At 38.0% G+C, this 27,183-nt stretch overlaps 3 protein-coding genes across 6 annotated transcripts in view; 2 read left to right on the forward strand and 1 right to left on the reverse strand.

Moving 5' to 3' along the window:
• The first annotated feature begins 65 nt into the window (after positions 1-65).
• LOC135197285 (uncharacterized) lies at positions 66-9,010 on the forward strand. 2 transcript variants are annotated; one of them, XM_064224414.1, is made up of 4 exons: positions 66-762; positions 6,017-6,070; positions 7,408-7,697; positions 8,087-9,010. In XM_064224414.1, the coding sequence occupies exons 1-4, from the start codon at positions 748-750 to the stop codon at positions 8,862-8,864; spliced, it is 1,137 nt and encodes a 378-aa protein (XP_064080484.1). In that variant the 5' UTR covers positions 66-747; the 3' UTR covers positions 8,865-9,010. The 2 variants fall into 2 exon arrangements, with proteins under 2 accessions (XP_064080484.1, XP_064080486.1); XM_064224416.1 differs by lacking the exon at positions 66-762 and adding an exon at positions 3,785-3,862.
• Positions 9,011-9,690: 680 nt separating this feature from the next.
• On the reverse strand, positions 9,691-25,378 carry LOC135197284 (zinc finger protein 91-like). 3 transcript variants are annotated; one of them, XM_064224412.1, is made up of 3 exons: positions 23,165-23,268; positions 20,557-20,670; positions 9,691-18,792 (listed from the first exon to the last, which is right to left on the reverse strand). In XM_064224412.1, exon 3 carries the CDS (start codon positions 18,751-18,753, stop codon positions 13,834-13,836), a length of 4,920 nt encoding a protein of 1,639 aa, XP_064080482.1. In that variant the 5' UTR covers positions 18,754-18,792; positions 20,557-20,670; positions 23,165-23,268; the 3' UTR covers positions 9,691-13,833. The 3 variants fall into 3 exon arrangements, with proteins under 3 accessions (XP_064080482.1, XP_064080483.1, XP_064080481.1); XM_064224413.1 differs by lacking the exons at positions 20,557-20,670; positions 23,165-23,268 and adding an exon at positions 25,250-25,378; XM_064224411.1 differs by lacking the exon at positions 20,557-20,670 and having other exon boundaries at positions 23,165-23,279.
• LOC135197286 (UDP-GlcNAc:betaGal beta-1,3-N-acetylglucosaminyltransferase-like protein 1) overlaps positions 23,359-27,183 on the forward strand; it is a 42,744-nt gene continuing 38,919 nt past the window's right edge. Inside the window, 5 exon segments of the mRNA XM_064224417.1 lie at positions 23,359-23,695; positions 25,293-25,512; positions 25,779-25,843; positions 26,202-26,267; positions 26,854-27,017. Of these exon segments, the coding sequence (XP_064080487.1) occupies positions 23,672-23,695; positions 25,293-25,512; positions 25,779-25,843; positions 26,202-26,267; positions 26,854-27,017 (539 nt within the window). The 5' untranslated portion in view covers positions 23,359-23,671.

Here is a 27,183-nt window from a genome sequence, read left to right on the forward strand (position 1 = left end):
CTACTGTGATTTTTTAAGCATATATATATATAAAACACGGGGACAATCCTGTCTTCTGGTATTACATACTATGTGTATTTCTGGTGATAGAAGTTCACTCTCGATCGACGTGGTTCGGAAGTCACGTAGGCCGTTGGTCCCGTTGCTGAATAACCACTGGTTCCTTGTAACGTAAAAACACCATACAAACAAACAAACTATGTAAGACTAAAAAAATTGCAGTATATTCTTGTGTATTTACTTCATGCATTGGTCTGCTTTGCAGTATACATCATAATACATGACAGCGGTATACAACTGAAACCTTTTTTAATCTGGATAAATTGTGTATTGAGCATTATTGACATGTATGTATATATTATCTTGCAAAGAGGTCTAATGGACTTCTAGGTTGGTTATTTGATGTCATTGCAAATTATTAAATTTTCGTTATTGTTACGGTGAAATTCGTCACCCACGAAGACATTTAGCGAATTACGGTAACAACTGACATTCACCAATATTCAAAATAAAAAAAAATATATATATATACAACATACTCGAAAAAATTAAGAGGGAAAACTATAGTGCTTCAGTTTGTCACTAGATGACACTTCTGCTCCTTGATACTTGAGGATCCTTGGAAGAAAGTTTTTTCTCGACTGTCAAGAATGAGCTTTATTCAGTCGAAGGCTATGCAACCCTGTTTTCGATCTCAAGATTTCTAGTTTTATTGTTTTAAGTGTACTCCTTGTTAAGATCGTGAAAATGAATTGTTTTATGGTGAGTTTTCTAAGTTGTGTGCTTGTTATTTTATAGTATATAATTGTAAAATTCTTGGATCATGTGGTCCGGTCCTTGGATTGTTGTACAGTAACCAGAATTTGACTACCTAGGTTACATGTGCTGATACTACCATATGTCATTATAGAGCTACTTCTGTTTGAGTATGATTCTACCCATTTTTAAACACTTGAAAAATACCTTGTTTACTTTTTATCATAAATGTCATAGTATGTGGCACTCCCAAGTTTCATGGTGTCTGTCAAGGGGTACGTTTTGGCCAGACACGAATTACGCCATGGTCTCATTTCATGTACACGTTGGGGCATAAACATCCAAAGCATGGTAGCCAGAACTTGCGCTAGAGGTTAGACATGGTAAAGGAAGAATGGGGTAAAAGAGACTGGCCTCTTAGCTGAGGAAGGGAGCTGGTTAGAATAATAATGAAAATTTTAACCTTAAATTACAATAAACTAGATATCGACCCTGAATTACAAGTTATATAGGTTCCAGTCAAATTTTAAAATGGAGATGCTAAACACATCTATAGTTCTCATTTTATGCCAAAGCGACTTACAGCCTTCCATAACAGTCCATTAAAATCTCACAGCACATACCATGGTAAGAGTGGGCAACTAAAAATCTAGACAACTATGTTGAAACCATACTGATTTTTGTTTTTGTGTGTACCTTGCCTAAATTTCAGACCAAAAACATAAAGTCCATAAAATAATAGTCCTTAATATAAAGATAAAAGATTCCTATTATCTCCCAAACCTTTACCTTTAGAATTGTCCTTCGGAAATACTTTCTATTGCCTAGCCATATAACTACAGGCCAGTACTTTATATCCTTTTATCAAGAAATATATTCACCTTTACCATAGGAAGGTGTCAAACATTGTGTTAAGGGCCTCTCTTGATAGTTATTCCACCATTCAATTCTTTGTGTTTTCACCTCCAGATAGGGTAAACAACCAAGTGGACTAGCTGCAGCCACCTTAACTGTGTTCAGACCCACCTTCAGAAAAGTACTTTAACACTGACACCGGAGATGGGCACCAGTCATGAGTCTCGTGTCTTGAGGTGTTTCCACGACTTTTGACTTGACTGGTGCCCATCTCCAGTGTCAGGATGTGTTAAAGTACTATTGCTGAAGGTGGGTCCGAACACGGTTCAGGTGGCCGCAGCTAGTCCACTCTGTCGTTTTCCTTATGTGGCGGTGAAAACACAGTGAAGAATTAAATGGTGGAATAACTATCAAGAGAGGCCCTTAACACAATGTTTGGCACCTTCCTATGGTAATGGTGAATATATTTCTTGATAGAAGGATATATAATGTACTGGCCTGTAGTTATATGGCTAGGCAATAGGAAGTATTTCCAAAGGGCAGTTCTAAAGGTAAAGGTTAGTGAGATAATAGGAAGCTTTTATCTTTAGGCTATTTAAATGACTAATTTTTATTTAAGAACTTTTAGTATTATGCTTTGGTCTGAAATTTAGGCAAGGTACATCAAAGAAAGTTCAGTATGGTTTAAACATAGTTGTCTTGATTTTTAGTTGCCCACTCTTGCTGTGAGATTTTAATGGACTTTTATTATGGAAGGCTGTCCTAAGTTGCTTTGGCATAAAAAGTTAACTGGAGATGTCTTTAGCATTCCATTCCAGTTTTAAAATTTGACTGGAACCTATATAGCTGGTAATTCAAGGTCTATATCCATTTTACTGAAGTTTATGGTTAAAATTTTCATCATTAGCAAGGGTATTTGACCAATTTTTGTAATTTTCCAGTGCAAGAAGTCTTGTTGCATAGGATGCAGAGAATGTGACTCCATTAGTGCTATATATTTTTGGTTGAATTTGGACTTTCATTAACTACAGATTTAGGATGTGGCTAGGTTAGGGTTCCCATATGACACCCCCTGCCCCCATCTAATATTCACCCAAGGCGTCCTAAATTACAGTAAGTTTGGTGATGTGGTAGCAAGTTAATAAGGCATGGCTTTGATTTACTTCTAACCTACAAGGTAGTAAAAATTGAATGTGCTACTTAAATAGATAAATGCGAGATACTTGCTGCAAATGCTTGATAGGTAGTCCCCAATTAGTTTTTGAAAGGACTTTTACTCCTTTGTCCCTTTTGCCATTTTGAGTTGCTCATCGAGAGTACAGTCATCATTTGGCTAAAGGTGGTGTGGTGTTGTACTTGGGTGCATTATCGGTATCATTTTATCAGAATGTGCATTATCATCACAATGTTTTGATATACTTGGACTGCTAAATTATCCCAAATGACTAAAATGAGTATTTAAGTCTGTAGATCATTTTAACACTGGAGATTGATAAAGATCTAGGGGCCTAGGCTAGGTAAAGATGTAGTTTGATAAAGATCTAGAGGCCTTGCTAAGGTAAAGAGTTGAAGCATAGGATATGCAGCCTCCTAGGTTTGATAAGTTTGGCCTCTGTTTCAGTTTTAAGCTGGTTCTATTAGTGTTTTAGTATTCCCCCACCCAAAATCCCAGGCTTTGCAAGTTCTAATAGACCTAATCAGTCGGTCCCATAAACCAAAGCATTTGACAGCTGTTAAGTGTGGCAAGTCTAAAAACAGCAACTAGTTTGCCATATTTGTGGTTCATGTCTGAACGTATGCAGTGGCACACTGCCCTGCATTGATCGGACACCTATGAAGAGCTAAGTTGTAAATTCCATATTCAGATTCACTTTTAATCAGACAGTAGTAATACGCCATTACAAAATCCACACTTGTCTTGGCACTTATTATTTTTTCACTTTGAGACTGGACGTTTCCGATCTATAAAGGGGGGGCATATTTTTAGTGTCTACACAAGTCGGAGCTGCTTATACAGTTGTAGGGCAAAAATTTCCTATTAAAACCTTTTAAATGTATTTAATATGAATAATTTTTAACTGGTCTATGTTGGTTGTATTAATAGGCAGTCCCCGGGTTATGACTGTCTTGGCTTAAGACGCTTTTCAATTATATTAATCAGAAATTATTTCCAGGGTTACGACACGTTCCAGGGTTACGACGCATGCTCCAGAGTTAAGACGCCTATAAACGCTGATATGGCAAAATAAAAGTTAGTTTTTTTTTTTTTTTTTTATGAAAAATGCAATAAGAATGCAGTTTACATAGTTTTGAATGCACCCAAAGCATTAAAAGTAAGGTTTTCTTAGGAGTTTTTACTATGTTCCGGCTTAAGACTATTTTCGGCTTACCACGTCTCAAGAACGGAGCCCCTGTCGTAACCCGGGGACTGCTTGTACACAAAAGTATATGTAGTTGCTCAAATGCATTGAAAACTGGTGAAAAGCCTGGCATCACTGGATATATTGTATTTGGGGGTCCTGTCGGGGTAAGCTAAGGAATACATTTTAGTCCAGCTACAGTTTTTTTTAAGTAGATAGTATATGCCTCTGTTTCATGTAATTGAACAAGTGTTAATTACTTTGGGTAACAGTTTGATGCAGCTAAAATCCTCCGTAACTGAGCATGTGAAAATTTATAATATCTTTCCATTTAGGTAATTTTCATGGGATTTGTGCATGCTAGTCTGATAGGCTGGCAGTTATACCAAAGTGTTAGTGTGCTTAGCAAATGTTTTATTTCCTGGGATGCTGGAGTGACTTCTAATAGTTGAGCTTGACTTTCTTGCCTCTGCTCAGCTTATTCACCCAAAGATTTTAAAGTTATTGTAATAAAAAGACCACAGTTCAGTCCATTACCCACTAAACTTGACCTTATTGATGGCCTTCTGGGCTGCATTCTGCAGTGAAGTTGGAGTGAACACTTATGGATGAGTCAGTGATGGATGCCAGGACCCTTAGGATTAGGTGTACTGTGCAGTAAGCAGTTTTGCAAAATAATTCAGTGCCACTGTTTTTGGAAGGTTCTCATTGTCTTGGATGGCCGGTCCTAACTAATCTCTTAGGGTTATCAACTTAATGGGCTGCTTTAGGAGCAAGAGCCCATGCTGGCATAAGGCCAGCTAAATCTAAAACTACAGCATAGTTTTCAACTTAAGTTGAGTGTACAGAATGTCTCGAGGAACCAGATGTGTTGGTAATAAAGGGCTGTGACCCTTGAGATAAAATTTTCTCCAATTTATTGACCTGCCAAAAAGAGAGTTTGATTTACTAGTATGCAATGAAAGTTTTGTTTTGCTTTACTGAAATGGATTAAAATGTAAGTTGTCAAGTGTGTAAATACTGTAGATAATGACTAAATCTCAAAAGTAATTTTGGAAGAATTTACTGCTATGGATGAGCTTGGAACCATCCTTGATTTTCTGTGTACCGTATGTACAACAGTGAAATCTCGCTTAGAGCAGAAAAGCTTTCGCAGGAGATCCATCAATGCCAAATTCAGGGGTTTTACTGATATTAGGGGTAACTGTACAAATTGTAAAGTGATTGTATATTATAAAAATTTGACTTACAAAGTGAGGTGTTCAGATTTTGATAAATACCAACAATTTAATATTGCTTAGGTTCCTTGTAAAAGACCTGTATCTCCATGAATTTTCAATGTGTTTAAATGCAGAATGTCTTCAGATTTAGCTAATAAGGCTTTTTCAGTTTGCAGTTCTAAGTGTGGTACACATTTAAAGGTATTCTTCATTTTTAGCCATCCTTCATCACTGGAAAATTCTCTGACAGTAAAAGTACTTTTAGTTTTCTTCAGACATTTTCAGCATTAGGAAGAATTCTAATTTATGAAAGTTAGTTAAAAAATTAACTGCTAATAATAGAAATTCTTAACTCAACATTTAGTGGCAAAAATCTTTCAAGTAGGCTTTTTGTCACTACGTAGGATAGTGTACATAAGATGTAAAGAAATGCCAGTATTTTAGGTGACAAGGCTACAGAACTTGAATTTAAGGTCTTGAAAAAATAGTTGGATGCATGTATTCAAATGAGACATGCTTAATAACATCATGGTAAGTAAACTTCATGGCTTCCTATTTTTATGGAAGTTATCTTGAATCGTTGTGTGTTGACTAAAGGTTCCCTGAATCCAAATGGCGTCATCTTGGCCCCTGTGGTATTTATTAAACTTCAGTTAGCAGTTAGTATTTATACAATGTTTTTGGTAAGTAGGGTGCTACATTTTAGGTAGTACACACATATTTAGAATATTGTTGCACTAGATACCCAGAATTAAGACATTCTTGTAGGGAGACTATCAGGCTTTTGCAAAGTGTTTTTTTAATATTGGAAATTTCTTATTGCAGGTTATACTAGTTTTAGGCATGGCCACAGCTAAACCAAGCATGGATGATGAATCTGTAAGTATTGTAGTGGAATGCAGAGGCTCACATCTTCAAAGGCTTTACCTTTTTGAAATGGTTTTGGGTATTACTGATCTCTGAATTATACCTTATGGTTGAGATTAACTTGCAACTACAGTATTGATGCCTGAAGAAGTTTTACTCTTACACTATTGAGAGATTCCTGGATTGTATAAACTTAACCCATTGACTTGTCATATTAGGGCCTGAAGGAACGGCGCACAGGGCTTTTTGTGAACGGAATATGACCCTAGTATTAGCATGAGTGACAGTCTGAACCTAATGCAGAACTCATTGTTGGGAACTGTGAAGCTACAAATCTGTTCACTGTATTGTGTTCAAAGACCTACATACACACAATGTGCTTGTAAAAGAGTAGTGTCTTAGTGTGTCTTGCATTTCTACCTAGATTGGGTTACAGAGATCAGACTAATTTAGATAGACTGGGTTACAGAGATCGGACTAATTGTTGTAGGTTTCAAAAAGAATTGTAAAGCCTTTAATCAAGGCAGTTAAACTAAATATTTTGAATATAAATTTGGTTTTGTTGAGAAAATCTTATATTATATACCTTTAGTACCTGTTTTGACACTAATTTCTCCCTTGCCATTTTCAGAAAGTCTGATAACTCTAGCAATCTGCTTTAATAACAGTAATTTCTGCCTTGCCATTTAAAAAGTGTCACAAAGTACCGTAGTATATTAAAGCATATTACTTCTGCAAAGAAAGAAATAATGAACTGGGGTGGTAATAATCTACCAAAATAGCTAGTTGCAAGCTTGAGTAAGACAGATTAACTTTCAATTAAACCCTTGCATGATTGGATCATAACTATTTTTTTTTTTTTTAACAGTATGGCAGTATGAAAAATACTCCTGTTTTGACATGGTTTGGCAGTACGAAAATATAATTGTGAACAATCTTGAGTAGTATAACTGAGAGAGGATTGGTGTAATTTAGTGGAGCAATGATGATGATAGGAATGTACAAAATCAATTATTCAATTAAATTCTGGATCAGGAATGTGAAACTGCTATTCAAAAAGCAAACTGTGAAGTTAGAAATGGTATACAGTACTGTATCAAAAAGCTAACTTTGACTTGACTAATATGAGTACCTTAAGTTGAATTTAGTATTGATGTTTGGTAGTAGTTCTGTTCATAGCTTACCTGTAAGCTCTTCCTTGTTCCTTATTCTGGAAGTGTGCTGCACTGATATTTTCAAGTGTGCAGTAATCATTTGAGGTATGAGGGATGTCTCGTGTGAAAAAGCTTGCATGAAAGGTACTGCATATTAAATCCATAGGATTACCTTGTGAAAATATTTACTTCTAGTCTGTAAAAATGAATGCGGCAGAGGGGGGACATGGTTACTCCATGGGGAAGGAAACGCTAGATGACGACGACGAAGCTACAGTGTCTGTGGATGATGGCTGGAATGCTCTGCCCGATAATGATCACCATGCTAACGTTGAAGATGGAGGAGGCTCTGACTCCTCTTGGGATGCTTTAGAAGTGGGTGATGATCAGGGTGTGACTGCAGATTATTACCAGAGTTTTATGGTGGCTGAAATGGCCGATATTCTCATGGATTCGCCTCTAAATGAAGAGGGTGCTGAGGGACGGTAAGTAGAGGTATTGCAAGTGGATGTATTTTTTGTATTAAATTTATTTCATGGCCACAAGAAGCTTTAAAAGTTTTTTGGCAATTTAAAGGTTGTGCTAGTTAAATTTATTGACCTTATTACTATAGTGTATCACATTTATTGATAATTTTTCTTGCTTTATAAACTTAGGTTACTTCAAGTGGCACATGTTGATAGACTAGAGTTTGTCAAGAAAGTCTTGAGTTTTAAATTTGAGACTATTAGTGTGTGTTTTGTGACGAGGGTTCTCGTAAATTATGCATTGGTATTTTGATCTTTTTCTCATGTGTTGGAATGGTGCATTATGGACTTTTCATTTCTACTCTTAAGACTGATTAAATTTTAGTCAAAACAAAAACTTTTTTCAGGTTTTTCTTGTGCAAGAAGTGCTTAAAGAAGTATGTGAAGTGCAAGGGCATCTGCAGGAGTCTTTCCACGATTGATGGCCATTCATCAGATATGGTACCTTGCAGCACCACATGTTTGCAGAGATTAAGTGCATGCTGCTTCAAAACATTCAGAGCAACCAAAGAAACCATTGGGAGTGGAATCAATTATTTGTTTAGAAGGAAGCCAAATACGACGACCGAAACTCCGAATCCACAGGTTTCTGCAAGTCAAACTGCACAGGATGCAGAAGGTACTACTTATACCCAGGTTTATGCGAACCCTTATCAACCGGGCGTTGGTGCCAATTTCTTCCAAGGGGCCTTCAACAAATTTAATCAGGGCTCTGGGCCTGGCTTCTTTCAAAACCTGAGACAACCATTTCAGCAGGGTTCAGGAGGAAGCTTTTTCCAGGGTAACAAAAACCCTTTTCAGTGGGGAATGCCCAATTTTCAGGTAACCCATCCATACTTTGCCTTTCCTGGCTTCCCAAAGCCTACTCCTGTGTATGGGAACGATGGTTCACCAACAGTGGTGGTCACTTCAACTGTTCAAGTATTAGTGACAACTTGCCAATCTAACACAGACACTACGACGTTAGTCTCTACAGAAACGAGCCAACTTTCCAGCGAGATCACAGATCCTATTACCAGTGCTGTAATAACTGAGAGCTCTGAAATGACAGAGAGCACACACATGCCAGATCCAATTTTGGTGACTGAAACTATACATCCAGGCTATGGTCTTCCCAGTAATTAGAATTTATCCTTAATCCCTACAAGAAAGATGTAGTGGCTTTCAGAATCCTTGTGAGGTCCTTACCAAAGGTACTGTGTAAATTTTTTAAGAAGCTGAAAGTTAAGATCTTAAATCTTGTACACATGTAAATAAACTAATTAACTTTTTCAGTAGTGTTGTCTTTACCTTAATGGAACTGATGCAGATCCTTACTCACTCAAGGGCATTTGTCATTCTGGATGGAGGAGCAATAGTACTCTTGGTATGTTTGGTTTGGTACATTGCAAGTGCAAAAAATAATTCAATTGGTTTGAGATTTTACCAATTTAGAATAGTGATATTTAATATTGTAATGATTTTAAGTTTGACCATATAATAAAAGCAAAACTGCAGTACAAATTTTAACACTAAATAGGACACTAAAATGCAAAGTTGCTACAGCATTTTTATTAAAACAAACATGGCTATTTACAAGTTTTAAATATCAAAAGTATGTTAACTGTACAAATATATGCATAAGTATGTACAATACACAAGAATATCTAAAACAATGTTGTGGAATAAGCTGTAAGTAAACAAAGGAAGACTAGAATATATAACCTGAGTGACAGCCATTACACAACTCAAAACCTTAAATGATGATTTGAGGGTAGAAAATTTCTTCTTGTATTGACTTTGTAAATGGCTTTGAAATTTAAAGGTTACAATTGAAATAATGAATCATTATGCATGAGGTTGAACTAGATTATCTCTTCCATGGACTGAACATTTTTTTTTATACTGAAAGAATGTTCTAGGGAATAAGCAAGGCTACATGCAGTTTCATAAACTAGGAAAATTTTTCTACACACCTGCCAAATGGTTTGTTACAATCTCCTAATGGCCCCCAGATAACTGGATATTTGATCTACTGGAACACTCCACACTTGACCCATAATGTGACTTTTCAGAAGTCTGCCCAACTAACCCTAAACATTTATGAAGCTCTGATGCTAGTTTTCCAGGGCTTAGTTTTTGCATCAGTTTGGTTGAGGTCTTAATTTAATTTATGGATATCAAAGAATTTCAGAAAAACTTGTTTTGTCTTCACAAAATCTACCAACTACTATAGTACTAAAACTGGAAGTATCACCAGCTTGAAGACTTGGACTGCTGAAGCTGTTAGAAATTTGTTTGCAATGGAAGAAAGTTAACTTGAAGCTTTTGTCATAAACACCAAACTAATTATGAAAAAGTGCCCTTCAGTGAGTTGCAATCTGTAATTGAAATTTGGTAGCCAAGGTAGGTTGGTAGGAGGGCAAGTTCTATATTTCAGTCGCTAATGCTTTCCACGGACTACGTGGGTGGTTGAGGTAGGATAAATAAGTTGGCTATCTGGAATATCTATTGTAAACTTCAGCCTAAAATTTATGGAACTTCCTATGTACGAGAGACTCCTTGTGGGAAGTCTCAATTTACTGGCAAGTTCAATTTCCACCCAGAACACTTTTTAATGCGCATACCTTGTTGATATGGAGACCTCGGAGTCAAGAAAGCTAAACCTATAAAAGGGTGTACACAACATGACTGGGTCTGGCAGGCAGCTACTGTAATCCAAGTAAGAGTGGCTGGTGGATATGGAGAATAACAAGCCACTGATGAAAAAAGCAACAACATACTATTGTCAGTCCAGTGGTTATGGGCATGACTTGAAATATGTTTCTCCTAAAGCCCTGTCCACACGAACTGTGCTCGACGTGACATCAGAAGTGGGGAAAAGTCTGAACCTCTTCTGCCGTTTCTCCGCTTCTGATGTAACATCAAGCAGAGTTTGTCTGGCAAAGTTCGACTATGTGGACAGGCCCTAAGCCGTCACTGATGAAATAGCTGAAGAAGTATGGTCCTTCGACAGTAAAACGGTATGGCTCACACCAGGCACAGAAGCATCTTGTTAGAATACCACCATCAGAAAACCGGAGGAAACTGAAGAGCTTTCTTATCTCGCATCAGGAAATGAAGGGTTCTGGGTTTTTACATAGGCAAGCGAGAATGAGATGTTCCCACCCCTCTTGAGTAATTGATTAAATGAAACTGCCTAACCTCGCTTGGATATGACAGTACCCATTACGCAAAAATTTTTAATAATCATAACTGGGGAGCTGGAATGAGTGCCAATGATGTCATAAGTGAGAACGCCATAGAAATCAATCTTACTGCCAGTGTTCAAGTGTTCTTAATAATTAATGTGAGGCAGCAAAAGTCATGGAACAAAGACACGGCATACACACCATTCTGGAAATAACAATTTACCATATGACCCCTAAATGATAAATGTTTGGTCTTGCCCACCCAATCAGCATGATAAGCCTTACACGACTATTGAAGAGAAAAGCCATTATTAACTGCAGTGAATTGGCAGAACCCTTCTTTACACAAAATGAGGGAAAAGGGGGTACATTTACCCACAAAGTCTGGTGGCAACTGACAAAATGACAGAATAACTGAAAGTGTGTGGACTTCCTGTGAACACGTTAATAATGACGCAAAGAAAACTATGCAATGTTTACAATCAATATCGGCAAGAGCATCAAACACTGGAGAAATCCAAGAAGTTGAGTTGTTTGGGGAAAGGAAATTTATATACCCCAAGTATGGCATTTTGATGATCTTAAGTTTCCTCAGGGATGGTGACATAAAAAATGCAATCAGCGTCAACTTTGGAATCTCACATTCACCAAGCTATGTTGGAAAACAAATCCTGATCATTAGGTACCGGATGCAAGTTGTCATTTTCCTGCCCTTCTCTCTCTCGTCACAATTCTGTCGTATACTCCGTCATCAGTATTCTGGGAATGCCATGTTTCAACTGACAAGTACCTGTGGGTGGAATAGGTTTTCAAATTTGCAATGGTGAATGAGTCAAGAGCATGGGGATAAGTTAGATCTGGTGGAACTGTTTGTCACAAGATCCACACCTGTGGTTTTTGTGCTTCACATGTCATGGGCACTCATTCTTGCTCTCCCCACCATTTGGTAATGTTTGCCTGAGAGGCACTGTCTGATTATGTAAGGTAGTGGAAAGTCTTGAGTGTGAGATCTCTGCCTGTGGCCTTCGCCAATGGCTTGTATGGTGCTCAACTTAGACCTAGGATGCCCAGAAGGACAAAACATCATGAAGCTCCTCAAGAGCAACAATAAAACCAGAGGAGATATCCATGTCCTTTAGTCCGAAGATTGTTTATGGCAGAGAATTAGCTTGATCTCCAAGACAGCAGGGACCCTTCTGACTCAAAGAACCAACCAGGCTGTCCACCTGGTTTCAAAATGGCAACCTGAATGATGGTCTTAATTTAAGAATACACCCAAAGGTAAACACCAACTGACATGAACATGTTTCGAAAGAATTGTTCCATCTCTGCTTAAAACAACACTGAAGAACCCTCGGATTGTCTCCTGAAAGAGGGTGACAGGTCAGTCTTCCCTGCTGAACACACATACATTAGACACAATCGATCAGACCTAGTAGTACTAACCATTGGATAATGATTCCAGATTGAGTCATAACCACAGTCAGTCAAAACTGAATGGAAGTTACAAAAGAGCAGTTGCATGCTTTACCAAGAATGTATGTTTAAGTCCTGGAGATACTATGAACATATACTATATATCACTCCACTTGCCCTCCTATCATCCGTTAATAACCTTGTTACCAAGTTTCAAAAACAGATTCCAACTCACACTGAAGAATACTCCTACAGAAAAGACAATGATTCGCATTTCCAAAGGAACAAACTCTCAGTGAGCAGGTACAATAAAGTCGTACTTAAATTTTACAAACCCACTAAGAAAGTGTTACTAACAATACTGGCTGACTTTTATACACAACTGCATTATAGATTTCCCAATACTAATATATTTTTCAAATAATGGTTGTAAACAGATGAGCTCCTGTTGCCAAAATAATTTAATTTTATTATTATTTTTTTCTTATATTTAAACATCCTTGACTGCTATATAAAAGCAATAAATAGCCTGTCTTTGTTGGATACCTCATTTAATGTTCCTCTTTTGGCATACATAAAACCATGATCAAATAACTCCCACACTAAATATCACTCCCTAGCATCTTGGTTTCCGGTCATATTTAAAAATAGAGAGATTTCACAGCGTGACACACAAGATCCACGAGTGCTTATGAAGGAAACATTAATAAACAATTTACAGTTAGCTTACAATTAAATCCTAAAGCTTGCAGGATAAGTTATAAATAATTTAAAATTAGTCTAAAAATTGGGAAACGATATCTAAAGCTATCTTTACACCGTGGGTTCAATAACTGCAGGCGGCTAAGAAACAGTCCAAGCAAGATTTCACGCCTGGCATAAATGCTAGTACATTTATACAAATTATTCATTTAACATAAGTACCTTTAATTTCTCAACCAATGCAGGTTGTGGTATTATTAGCCACTGCAAGCTACTATACTTCAATGTTTTCACTAAATTCATTATTCATTATTCTGGTCACTACCATAAAGCTTTTGTTCCAACCATATATTGTAGTATTTGTATTTAAAATTTCTATGAAAGTAGAAATGTTGAAGAAACTAGATGTATGAACCTACATAACAACCAAATTAAAAAAAATAATTATAAAGCCACAACACTGACTTTGTAACAGCATTCTCCATGTAGTAGGTAGGTAGCTCAAATGTCATCCAGAGTTAATAAACGTCTGTCAACTTTTTACAAGATATTGTACCAGTACCAAGTCAAACGGTAGAGTACAACAAAGTACATGAATACAAAAAATAAATTAGGTCCTTCAACTCTACGCTACTGATAGGCTGTGATAAAATACATACAGAACACAAAATATAAAACATTCAAATTATTACTCCTAGGGTGAAAAAGGTGTTAAGTACTGCGTATTAACTTAACAGTGTATCTATGCTTCCTAAAGGTTCATCAACAACATTCACAACAAAGGAATACAAGCTGAAGATCACAGTTTAAATGAACTGCTTGCTTTGTATACACTGAGACTGCAAATCTTCTATGAATTCTCCAGCAGAAATTGAGGCTGGCGATGACTGTATAAGAGTGAGGGAGGATTCCTCCTCTTCAGAAGATGTCGGCACCCCTTCCACTAACTGGTACTGAGTCACACCACCTACAGTCTGCTGAAGTAGTAACTGGCCATCAGCCGTCTGCAGGAGCACCTCAGATCCATTAAGTATAGCTGTGGAATCAGGAAGATTATCTTGAACTATACTACTGGAAGAAGGATGTGCTACAACCTCATTTGGTTCATTTTGGTCTTGATTTTCCTCTAAAAGATGTTTCAACGGAGCGGAATTCTCCACAACAATCTGGATGTCCCCGTGCCCTGGTTGCTGAAGAAGTTGCTGAATGCTTTCGTCCATGTTTACTAAAATCGGCATGCTTTCTCCTTCAGTGACATCATGCTCTACTTTTATAATTTCTTCACTCAGTTTTGCAGTTCGATTTTCCTCTTCTTGAACTATGACATACTGCAACTCTCCTTCATTGCTTGTTAACCGTAAAACATTCCGGTTACTGATGCCCTCTCCGCCTGAATCTTGCTCACTAGGATTATTCTCTTCCACCTCATCAGTACTATTCTGAAGACCATCTGCCATTTGCAAAATAACTGCTTCTTGGCACAGAGGGGTGGCTATCAAGTGGTCTCTCATATCCTCTTCTCTCTGTGTTGCTAAAAGACAACCAGGACACTGCCATACATCTGCTGCTGCTAAAGTTTTCCCGTCGACGGCTTCCTCGTCCGTAAAAATATGTAAACGTAACAATGTTGTAATATCCTCCCAGCTGAGAGTTGACATTTGGTCAATAAAGGCACTAGTGGATGCAGCAGATTCTGAACTAAGTATAGTTGTGCCATCTGCTCCAGCTGACGCTGATGAAGTGGTCTTCACTGCAAATCCCTCCGCACTCACACCATGGGCAGCATGCTCTTCTAAGTGACGCAGCAACGAAGTACGTACCACAAACATCTTGCCACAGCCTGAACACCTCCAACGTTTAACCACAATATGCGAGAGATAATCTAATATTGCATGTTCTGACTGAATATGGCGTATAATTTGATGACGCGAGAAAGATGTGTGCTGGCATATCCCACATTCGTACGGTTTTTCTTGGGTGTGGGTTAACACATGGCGATCTAATGATGCTTCTGTCTTGAAAGTATTTCCACATATCAAACATGGGAACGTTGTCCCTTTAGTATGAGTAGCCATATGGCGAATCTGATCAGATTCAAGGCCAAACTTACGATCACATATTGGGCACACGTACAAGAGTTCGTTATGACGACGTGCAACGTGGTTGCGTAACAAAGCCTCTGTACGGAACATCTTATGACAACCATCCACTGGGCATATATTTGGAGTATTTGCATTATGAGAAACCACATGGGCCTTCAAGTTCGCTTGTTTAACAAATGACTGACCGCAAATTGGACAATTATGTGGACTTGATTCACAATGGTTGACCAATAAGTGATTTGTTAAGGATTCCTTTGACATATAGACATGGCCACAAGAAGTGCAGGGGTACTCTCTGCGATGGCTCTTCTTATGAACATCCAGTTCCTGTTGGGTTGAGAACTGCTTCTTGCAATAGGGGCACATAAACTGATTTCCTGAATGACACCTAACTATATGATCCTTCAAAGGTCGCCGACGTTTAAACTGTTTGTCACACACATTACATACAAAAGCCCTTTCAGAGGAATGAGTGATCAAGTGGTCGTCATAGTGATAGCGCTCGGTAAAAGACTTCTCACAAAGATTACACTGATAACGAACAGTATTCTCACCACCATGTTCTGCTCTTTGATGTTTTTTATAGTAACCCTGAGTATAACACTCCAGACCACAATGCTCACACTTCCAACGATTCTGACACTTCTCCACGTGTTCATTGTAAAACCCAATAGACTTGAATTCCCTCTTACAAATGGGACAAAACTGTGCTTCTTTAAAATAATGGCTCTTGTAGTGCTCTCGTAAATTGCTCTCCATGCCAAACTTGATCTTACAATCGCCACACTCAAAAGTCTTGACACTCATGTGCTTCCATAAGTGATCTTCTAACGCATATATGTCATCATATACACTGTCACAATACTCACAGGTCACTTTATGCTTCTTGGGGTTCTTATTTCCCATTTTCAAGAATTCTTCGTAATGGCGATTCTTCATGTGCTTCCTGAGCAGAGTTCCTTGGGCATAGCCTTTCCCACACACATTGCACTTGTGGGGTAGCTCTCCTTTGTGACTAAGCATGTGCGTCCTGAGGAACTTTGTGGTGAGGATTTTATTACAAACGGGACAGTTCATCTTTTTCGGCAAGTCTTTCACCCTGTGACCTCTGAGAGGGTTGAGCACATCCATCTCTTCGAGCCCACCTTCCCTCGTCTGCTGCAAATGTAACGTCACGTCCTCGGAGGGGACGATCGTCGGATCGCCCTCCACCTTGCTTTCTTCTTTGACTTTAACTGTCCCATCACTACCAATCACTAAAACCCTCGAATCAACACCGGAATTATCATTCTGACTCTCGGCACTCGACTCCACTTTGACGGATTCGAAGCTAGCCTTTACATTTTCTTTGCCTGCGTCCCCAGAAGAAACACCTGCTAAATTTGAAGTGTAATCAGAAGTATGAACATTCTTAGTGTGCTCTTCCAGTGCTTCTTCTTTCATAAAACCTAAATGACAAACTTCACAAGAAAAAGCAACATGACTTTTGCTGTGAAACCTTAGCATGGAGACACAAGCAAATGCCTCTCCACAAAACCGACACCTGAACGTTTTCTCGGCATGATGAAAAGATACATGGTGTTCTTCTAATCCTTTAGGATCCTGAAAACCTTTCTTACATTTGAGGCAATGATACAGCACAACGGTTGACGCCTTGTGAACTTTAACCATGTGGCGATCGTAAGTACTTAAGCACTGACTCTTGTATTTACAAAACTTACAAACGTATTCCTGATTATCATGTACTTGTTTATGATGGGTTTTAACAGCTCTAATGCCAAAAATCTTTTCCTGACACAAAGGACACTCAAATAACCTGTTACTATTTGTCTTATCAACTAATCTACATTTTTTGTCTTTACGTACGGGCCCTACCTTACGACTACGAATGGTTGCAACTTTGGTAGTTTTCTTGACGGTTGGTTGGTGTGCCATTTCTGTATGAAGCTTAAGGGAACTCTCCATTACAAATTCTTCTTCACAATTATTACAATGGAACGTTGGATCCCTGTCGTGCACATTACGTAAATGTCGCTCTGCGGGACGGTAACTGTTAAATGCAAGATTGCATTCTTCACACTGTACAGGGGTGTAATTGAGATGAATCAGCGCATGTTTGTCACGACCTCTTGTTGTTGGAAACTTTCTGCTACACTCGCCACAACTAAAAGGTTTATCGTTGGGAGTTGGAATGCTTTCCTTATGATCTGTTTGAGCATGCACGCGCGCCAACTCCTTGTTTGGAAACACTTTTTGACAAACCTTACATCTAAACTTGTCAAAATGCTCTTGAATTTCATCTTTTGACGAGCTAAGAACTGGACTGGTACATGATGGAGAATCTTCGACAACACCCAAACCATCCTGAGAGCTTACTACATAATGAAGTGTGTTGTCATCAGTTTGTGTTATAATAACCTCCACATTTGATGCAACGGAATTCAGTACTTCAATGTCTGCTATTTCAATGCACGGTTTGGAAGGGAAGTCCTCTTTGCATTTCTTACTTTGACTTGATTTTAGTTGCAAATCATTTTTCATTTGTTCTGATTTACTATCATTGACCATTGTTACTGCTGCCTTCAGCTCCTGGCCTTCTGTAATCCCCTTCAAATGCCACTCAATGTGTCCTTTAATATCAAGTTCATCTTCATGCAAATTAAATTCCTTAAGATCTATGTCGTCTTCAGTCCTTCCAACACTGTTAGTATCCATACAGTCAATCACTTTGATGAGATCATCTTCAACATGACCCAAGGGATCAATGTCGTGAATCAAAGAAGTTTCCTGAGAGTCAATCCCTAAAATTTCCTCCACATCTTCATCTTCGGTTAAATTAAGTTTCCCGTTATCCTTTGCTGTGGTTTGGAGATTATCTTGGCCCGCTGTGTCGGTCAACTGGATGATGCACATTCTGTTCACTGCATCATCATTCTTGCAATTTCCGATGTAAATAATGTCAGGATCAAGGACGCGCTTCCTTCCACTTCTTCTCTTGGCAGTCTTCGGCTCTTCTTTGTCCTCGTCTATGATGTAAAATTCTTTCTCTCCTTTCAAAACCTTCAAGAAAGTATTGAATTTTTCAGAACGCTTTCTTTTTTGACGCTCGTGCACCATCAGCGGGGGAGGATCAGAATTTTCTTCGTTCTGCTGAATGTTAGACTTCCTGGGTCGACCTCTTTTCCTCTTCATGACTGCTTGCGATGAATCTACGCCTTCCTTGATATTTAAAACACCAGAGCTCAAATCCCTTAATTCTCCTAAACTAAGGTTTTTGTACTGTCTCGCAAACTCTTCCCTAATACTATCATTTGCTGAGTTTTCTCCAACAGTGATGGAGATGGTTGCTGAACCATTAACAGCAATTTTAGTTGAATCCTTAATTTTTGTCATGATGTGGCTATCCATATCTGTTGCCATTTTCTGCAGCCTATCCTTTTCATCAAACAAATGCAAACATTGCTTACACATTATATCAGTTGACCTTAGCTCTCGATTAAGTGTCGATTCCACAATTTTTTTCAAGGGGGTCAGTGTATGCTGTGTGATGCTCTCTTGGATGAAAATTCTCTGATCTTTGCAGTGGAACTTCTCGCTACACACAACACACTTCAAAGCCTCCATACTCCTCTTCCTTCTATAAAAATAAGTCCTGCATAAGTCCTGCAAAGGAAAAGCTCCATTTTAATAAACACTGACATAACATCCAACTGAAAACATTAGCAAAACTGTAAAACTAACCATAATAAAAATGACACATTTTTTTAATCAATTTGTATTTATCATAGCTAACAAACATTTGGTCTTAACAATTGGATAATCTTTATCGTACCAGCTGGAAACCGATTGAAATAATCGAAGATTGTATAGCAAAAGGAATCTTGAGATCTGGCAACTCCTGCGCTTACAAGGCGAGAGCTTTTTGTTGACCGGGAAAATGAGGCACTGTAGAGAGAGAGAGAGAGAGAGAGAGAGAGAGAGAGAGAGAGAGAGAGAGAGAGAGAGAGAGAGAGAGACTGTGTAAAATGTCTTATTGGTCATGTGTAGAAACTTTCAACAGGCTCACAGAGAGAGAGAGAGAGAGAGAGAGAGAGAGAGAGAGAGAGAGAGAGAGAGAGAGAGAGAGAGAGAGAGAGAGAGAGAGAGAGTCTTATTGGTCATGTGTAGTAATTTTCGACTATCTCGCTATGGTGTCAGCACAATGCATCTACACTTGGTCTACCTATGTACTCCACACATACAATATTGTCTTCACTGAGGTCAGCTATGCTCTACTGAAAAGGAAAAAAAAAATACTAATTGACTTTAGGAAACAATGTAGTATTGGACTCTGTAACTATGAAGGAGCAGATACATACATTCATATGACTCAATATGATCTGTCATAAAAGTGTCAAGGACACCATTCATTACTTAATGTAATCCTGGTCACAGAATCTTTCTTTCTTTAAATCTTCAGCTGAAAACTCTTACACACTGAGCCAACAGGCTATTAACCAAGAGGGTACCAGAGGGAAATCTGCCTGCAGAGAAACAAGTTGCTATTGGAAAGGTCTGCAAGTTACTATAGGAAAGGGCAATAAGTAAAATAGATTGAATAGAATAGAAAATAAAACCAATATACCTGAATACAGGAGATGTCATCAGAAAGCAGAAATGAATTTGCCCCTCACTGAAGCATTTGGAGATCAGATTCTCCAACTGCACTAGGAAACTATTCCATTTTTCGGTCATATATACCAAAGATAACCATCCAAGTAAAGTGTGTGGTATTAAACCTGATACAAGAAAATTATGTACTGCTTGCAGCAGCAACTTGCCTAGTGTTTTGAGCAAAAACAGTTAGGTCAGAAACGAGGGCAGAGGATACTTATTGTTCCAGTGCATTTTATGCAACATATATAATGAACTCCAAGGTAATTTATAACTTCTTTCCCTTCAGGTTAAACACTGTAACCTAATGAGGTTAGGTTAAGATAAGCTGGGTTAACTCTAAACCTTTTTAAATGTGAAGTTCGCTACTTGTAAAGAAGAAAGTCTAAGGGAGGAGGGATCATTAAAAAGTCCATGGCCAGCAGTACATCATCATTATTTTTCACGTATCCAAGGAAGAGTCCCCATTCAGACAAGAGGACATAGTACAGCGGCAACAACCCAGCTCAAATCCTTCATACCACTTTTGTTCGTGCTTAGTTTACAACATGGAAACAAAAACACAACATACATGTAGAAAAACAGCTTCAACATCTAGTCAGGCAAGTATCTACTCATCAAGACAGCTTAGGCAAAGTGCAGGATAATGCAAGGTGAGTTGCGACCGACCCAAACCCCACTTATACATCTACCACCAGTTAAGTCTCCTGTTACTCAACTTCAACAGCCATTTCCTACTGGTCAAAAAATACAGAAAAGGTGTATAGTACATACACAGGCAGTCCCTGGGTTATGATGAGTTTGGCTTACGACATTCCGAGGTTAAGGCGCTTTTCAATTACATTCATCAGAAACTATTTCCAGGGTTATGCCGCCTACAACGCTGATCTGGCAGAAGAAATATGACACCATAAATGCAAAATGATCAATATTTGAAGTTTTTTTCTTTTTATGAAAAATGCCATAAGAATGCAGTTTACATAGTTTTTAATGCACCCAAACACTAAAAGTAAGGTTTTCTTAGGATTTTTGACGATGTTCTGGCTTACGACGCGTCTCAAGAACGGAAACCCCGTCGTAAACCGGGGACTGCCTGTAATGCAAAATGTACCAAGATAATGAGGAATTTACCATCTTTTCTTCAAGTTTTACTATTCATCCCCTGAGAACCTGGCACAAAACATGGAGGAAAATCCTCTAGGTGGCCCATTACTACCAGCCACTAGGGGATAAAGGTAGAAATAAACACAAAATACCATAAATTTCTCATTACGTTGATACATCCTCAAATCATCTTAAATCTACTGTATGATCCCTTTTCTATATTCCTTTGTGTGACCGTTTCTTTTAAATTTACCATGCACTCTTTCATAAAGCTTGGGTTAAGTGGATAAACATTTCAAATGTGATCCTTGATAAGAAAATGATTTGAAAATTTAGTCATAATTTCGGGTTAACGTCTACACAACCGTAATCAGACCCAGAGCTGCTGTATGGTGCAGAAACATGGGCAATGCCAAGAAAAGAGAAGGGAGCCTTGGAAAGGAGATAGATGAGAATTCAGAGATAAACCTTGAGAGTACTATCATCGCTGGAAAGAGTTGAAACTGATCAAAAAAGAAAAATAGACCATTGGGTTTGTTACATACAGACAATCCAGAAAAGTAGGATGAGATAGTATGGTGACGACGTAATTCATAAGGATGAGGATTCTATTGTTAATTTTAACAGAGATGCATCCTAGGTAAAACTGCAGACTACAGTACTACTGGGCTGCTCTAGTTCGGTTACTACCACTTAACGTGCAAAATAGGTGCCATGTTTAATACCAGCCCCTAAGGGATGACGTGAAAACATAAACAAACGACGGTAATTATAAATAACATAAACAAAAAGATATAAAGCAGTAAATATTCTTTTCAGCAACTGGCAGTAATCAGGCCATGTTTGTGGTCTACAGTTTCACTTCATCCTAACCTACCCTATCCTTGGGTACAATTCCCTCACCTGGCTGGGAAGCTTTGCGCGAGAAACTATTCTCAAGTGTTACTTGTGAGTAGAATGCAGATTGTGGAGTCATCACTTACTTGGGGGGGGGGGGGGGGGGGGAAGTGTCCCCAGTTAGGTTAGATCATAGGTCTTACTTCGTCTGAAATGCCTACAAGGCCTAGGCCCTGATCCGTTATTCTGCAGTCTCTCCTTACCCAATCAACATAGCCTACACTTAGACATGTTTGTAGGCTAAATGATTCAGGAAGGGTCCGCATCATCTAGCGCAGGATACGTAAAAAATGCAATTTAGCCTGAAGGCCATCGCAAAAGACCAACGAGGTCGTTTAGCGCTGAAAGGAAAACTGAGAGGAAGAGGTTTAAAAGGCACAACAGGAGAAAAATCTCGTAGTTGCGCTAGGGAGAAATACTGAATGGCCGTCCTCTACCGTAGTGTGACCATCTCCGCGAAAAAGGACCTAAATACATCCTGCAACATAGGATAGATGTTAACCAAGAGCCAGCGTCCGTCGAAGCAACACCTCGAGACCTCTCCTTTCCTCTCGAAGCGAGTTTTCCGTCCCAGGTTACAAATAAAGGCTATCATTTCAGATTTTTAGGAAGGTGGTCACGCTATGGTAGAAGACAGGTGGGCATTTGGTATTTCATCCCATGAAACATTGGCCGTTGGGGTATGAGAGCCAAAATGCAAATCATGGAGGGAGACCATAATAGAATTAAAAATGTAGTAATAGAATAAGGTTTAATGACCATGATAACGTTCAAGAACATTATATATTCATTAAGAGTCGTAGGTCCTACTAATCACCTCCTGACAAGGAGTCACCTGGAGGTACCTCATAGTGTAACCATGTTTACGAATACTAATACCTAAACACCTAATTAACAGCAGAATTAATTAACCCTTCAGCTTAGACTTCAAAAAATATAGATGTAGACGAAGTTCATTAAACCTTACATAGAAATACTACCGAAATATTGAAAAAAATTTTAAATTAAATGAAAAGATCGAGTCGTCCTCCCGGTCATCCTCGCCCCATCGAAAGGTCGACCCCGAATCGGCCGAGTTCCCCAACTCGATCGGGTATTTGGGGCACACCCGGGTCAAACAATCCCTCAAACCCGATTTATATTTGTACATCAATCCTTCAGGTCCCTGCCCATTTAATCATCGGGTGGAATCGGGTGAAATTGGACGGAATTGGGGGCCAATTTCGAGGACCAACCGAATCCCTCCGTCGGATGTAAACATTGGAAAGGGGACCATCGGCCATGCCGAGTCTCTCCTTATTTCCCCCCCATTTTTTTTCCAGAATTAATGCCCAATAACCACCAGACGCCCCTCCTTCCCCGATTTGCATTTAATACTCACCGAAATTACAGGAGAGGGGCCATCGCGCGATTTAACACGGCACAAAAGGCTTTTCCCCCCCTCGAAGATATATCCGAATTCACCTGGGAAAGGAACCGTCCTCCACTTTACAAGATGGCGACTGGCGGCCGAGAGGCGGGAGCTTTGAAACTTTGAATTGATTCCCGGGCGACAGACTCTCGCTTTTTTGTGGAATAAAATCCTCAAAAAATCGGTACAAGTGTATAGAAAAATATCCGTTACTTAATTCGTGAATATACAGTGTTGATAAGAATATTTGGAAGGCTTCACTTAGTGAATTTTTATGGGAAACTGTCCCGAATTGATTCCCCGAGCTAGATTCTCGCTTTTTTTTGGAGAATAAAATAGTTTTAATAACGTCCAAAAATCGGTAAAAGTGTATAGAAAAATATCCGTTACTTAATTCGTGACTACAAAGTGTCGATAAGAGTACTTCGAAAGCTTTACTAGGTGATTTTTTATGGGAAACTCTCCCGAGTGTTAATAATGAGTGCGGACGACGTCGATGTGGTAAGTGAACTATTTCATTATTTCTTTCATTGGATAATATATATTAAACTGCCGTGAAGCTGTAAAATTGGACAATGTACTTTATAACTTTATATACTTACATTCACTTGATTTCATCTCTGCAAACACTACTTTTTTTCAATTGTTAATTTTATTGTATAATGCCCTCTAAATTGTTGTAACATTGAGTTTAATCTGCTCTATTATGTATATATATATATATATATATATATATATATATATATATATATATATATATATATATATACGGTATATATATATATATATATACTATATAATATATATATATATCTATATATATATATATATATATATTTTCATGTGATTTCATCTCTGCAAAAATTACCATTTTGAAATATTTTCTGTGTATAAAATAATTACAGTGGTTGTAATTTGAAGTTTAAGCTGTACTAAACATACTTATACTCACATGGTTTAATCTCTACAAATATTACCAATTTGAACTGTTATCTCTACTTGATAAAGTCATTTAAACTGTTATCATTTCGACTTCAGTCTATAATTTATATATCCACACTGACCAGTGGCGGATTTAGGGGGGGGGTGGCATCTGGTCATGTGACCCCCCCCCCGTTATGAATATTAATAAAACATTGTTTTCTTTCAATAAATCACTATCAGTAGCAAAAAAATTGCTTGGTTAATGATTATTTCAACAACTGTACAGCAACAACAACTATATATGTGTGCATACATACATACATATAAATAGTGATATATGCATATGTAAGTACAATATGTAGTATGTACAGGCCCGTACCCAGTTTTTTTCTTATGGGGGTCTTTTTTTTCCCCAAAACTGGACCTTTCCTTCTATAAATGTCATTGTATATATGGGTATATACAAGATGAATTACTTGAAAATATGGACTTCCACAAATTTTGAGGGGGTCGTTTGACTACCCCGACAGCCCCCCTGGTACAGGCCTGTATATATTATACGATAATCCTAAGTGCCCTCGTAATTAAAGATTTCTAGATCTGCCTCAGAAACTGTTGTGGTTTCATCTCTGCAAACATTATACCATTTTGTATGGCCAAATGCTAAATGGATACAGTATACAGGCAGTCCCCGGGTTACGACGGGTTCGGCTTACAACGTTCTGAGGTTAAGGCGCTTTTCAATTATATTTATCAGAAATTATTTCCAGGGTTATGACGCCTACAATGCTGATTTGGCAGAAGAAATATGACACCAAAAATGCAAAATAATCAATATTTGAAGATTTTTTGGATGAAAAATGCAATAAGAATGCAGTTTACACAGTTTTGAATGCACCCAAAGCATTGAAAGTAAGCTGTTCTTGGATTTTTGATGATGTTCCGGCTTAAGACGATTTTCGGGTTACAACGCGTCTCAAGAAAGGAACCCACGTCGTAACCCGGGGACTGCCTGTATATGTTTTACAGCTTGATTTTGCACTGAAATAGTCAATAAGACAAAGTTACCTTCCATTTTATTTTTGTTTGCATTTTTCCATGGCACTAAAATACTTGGTAAACACCTTTTACCTTCCAGGTAAACCGTCATTTCTTCTTTCCATGATCTTTTCAGTCTGTCATCATACCCATCCACAATGCTGGCCAATGGCTGGACGAGTGCCTGGAATCCCTTTTCCAGCAGCAGCATACCCTCAATGTAGAAGTGTCTCTCTTCCTGGATTCATGCACGGACAACTCGAAGACCATCGTGGAAGACTGCTGGACTTCCAGGCTGAAAGACATAGGCTACATCGTCACCGTAAGCAAGGAAGACAATGGTACCCCAAAAGGAGGTGGGTTTTGTAGATTTTTCCTGTTTGAAATGAATGTTATAGGATATAGGATTACTGGAAGGTAACTGTCTATGGAATTATGGAAGCTGTTAAGATGGATAATTGTTTGCATCACACATGAAGCAGAAGGCCTGTCTCATAAAATAATACTAAAAACATGGCAAATAATCTATCACGTATTTGCTTACATTGCAGGGAATAATGAAGCTAGTTCTTATTAAATAATACTGAAAAAGGAAAAAAAGTATTTATCATTTCCATTTCAGTCGGATATGCCAAGAATAGAGCTGTGGAACAAAGTCGTGGGAAATACCTTTGCTTTTTGGATTCTGTAAGTATTTGATACTTATTATTTATTTGTCTATTTACACTCTTTCGTTATGTTAGACTACTCATTGATTACAGTATTCTAAAGCCGACTCAGAGCTTGTTCTGTTTATTATTACAACTTCTTGAGTAAAATTACAGCACTGTGGATTCCATGTATGACATACAGCCTATCATTGTGGTGTACAATTGCTATTCAAACTGATGAAATGGGTAGTAGGTTTGGGGTGTGACTAAAAAACTGCCCCACGCAAAAGTGAAAGGGAATTGTAGGTCTACAAAATGAACTAGTACACTTAAATTTTGAGTTATATTTTGACAAAAATATAGCACTGTCAATCATACTATTGCTTTACTTTCAGGATGACACCATGCTGCCTCAGAGGATACAAAAACAGTACGAATTAGCGTATTTAAATACCAATGCAGTAAGTAATACCCACAATGTGCTTTCAGAATTCACTACATAATCTTGTGACTCCATATTACAGAACATAGACTTTTGCTTGAACTTACAACTGCCAATTGCTTTGTAACACACAATTCTCACAATCTTGTAAGCACTATATTTGTGACTTCTCTCCACTGTTAGCTATTTCGGTGTTGGGATATGTATTTGAAAATACAATTTCAATATTTTTTTTACTAGTGTACTAATAATTTTTTGCCGTATATCCTATTTATTATTAATACTACACTGCCAATCTCTGAAGTGTTTCTTTTTGTTACTAAAGTAGTGATTTAACATATGTATTTGAAAATACAATTTCAATATTTTTTTTACTAGTGTACTAATAATTTTTTGCCCGTCTATCTTATTACTATTAATACTACTACTGCCAATCTCTTAAGTGTTTCTTTTGTTACTAAAGTAGTGATTTAAATATTGTATTTGCTAGTCTATTATCTCTATTGATCCTATTCTGCCAAATAATCATTTGGATATCGTTTAGGCCATTACAAACGGGGATATGTAATGACTTACACTAATGTGTTGGTTTTATAATTTGACAGATTGTCGGGTGTAGATTCAAGCGTGACCCACCAGATTCCACTGTGAGGTACACAAAATGGGCAAATGAACTGAGCGAGACACAGCTGAATATTCAAGTGTATACTTCACATGGTCCTACTGTCATCATGCCAACTTGGTTTTGTCACAGGAATGTTTTTGACAGGTTAGCCATTGACATATTATATACAGTAAAAAACAAACCTGAGATATTATAGAAAACTTATAAACAGAATGCACTGAGGTAATGAAGCCACTTGGTTTCCATGCTACTGAGTTATATTATCCAGATAATGGGTTTTGAGGTGGATAAACAAATAGTATAATGATTA

This window comes from Macrobrachium nipponense, chromosome 18, assembly GCF_015104395.2.
Source record: "Macrobrachium nipponense isolate FS-2020 chromosome 18, ASM1510439v2, whole genome shotgun sequence".
NCBI classification, from domain to species: Eukaryota; Metazoa; Arthropoda; class Malacostraca; order Decapoda; family Palaemonidae; genus Macrobrachium; species Macrobrachium nipponense.

Coding starts and splice junctions, on each gene's coding strand:
- LOC135197285 (XM_064224414.1), top strand. Junction 6,071..7,407: donor CAAGCATGGATGATGAATCT/GTAAGTATTGTA, acceptor ATTTACTTCTAG/TCTGTAAAAATGAATGCGGC. Junction 7,698..8,086: donor GAAGAGGGTGCTGAGGGACG/GTAAGTAGAGGT, acceptor AACTTTTTTCAG/GTTTTTCTTGTGCAAGAAGT.
- LOC135197284 (XM_064224413.1), bottom strand. CDS start 18,753: ATGGAGGCTTTGAAGTGTGTTGTGTGTAGCGAGAAGTTCCACTGCAAA.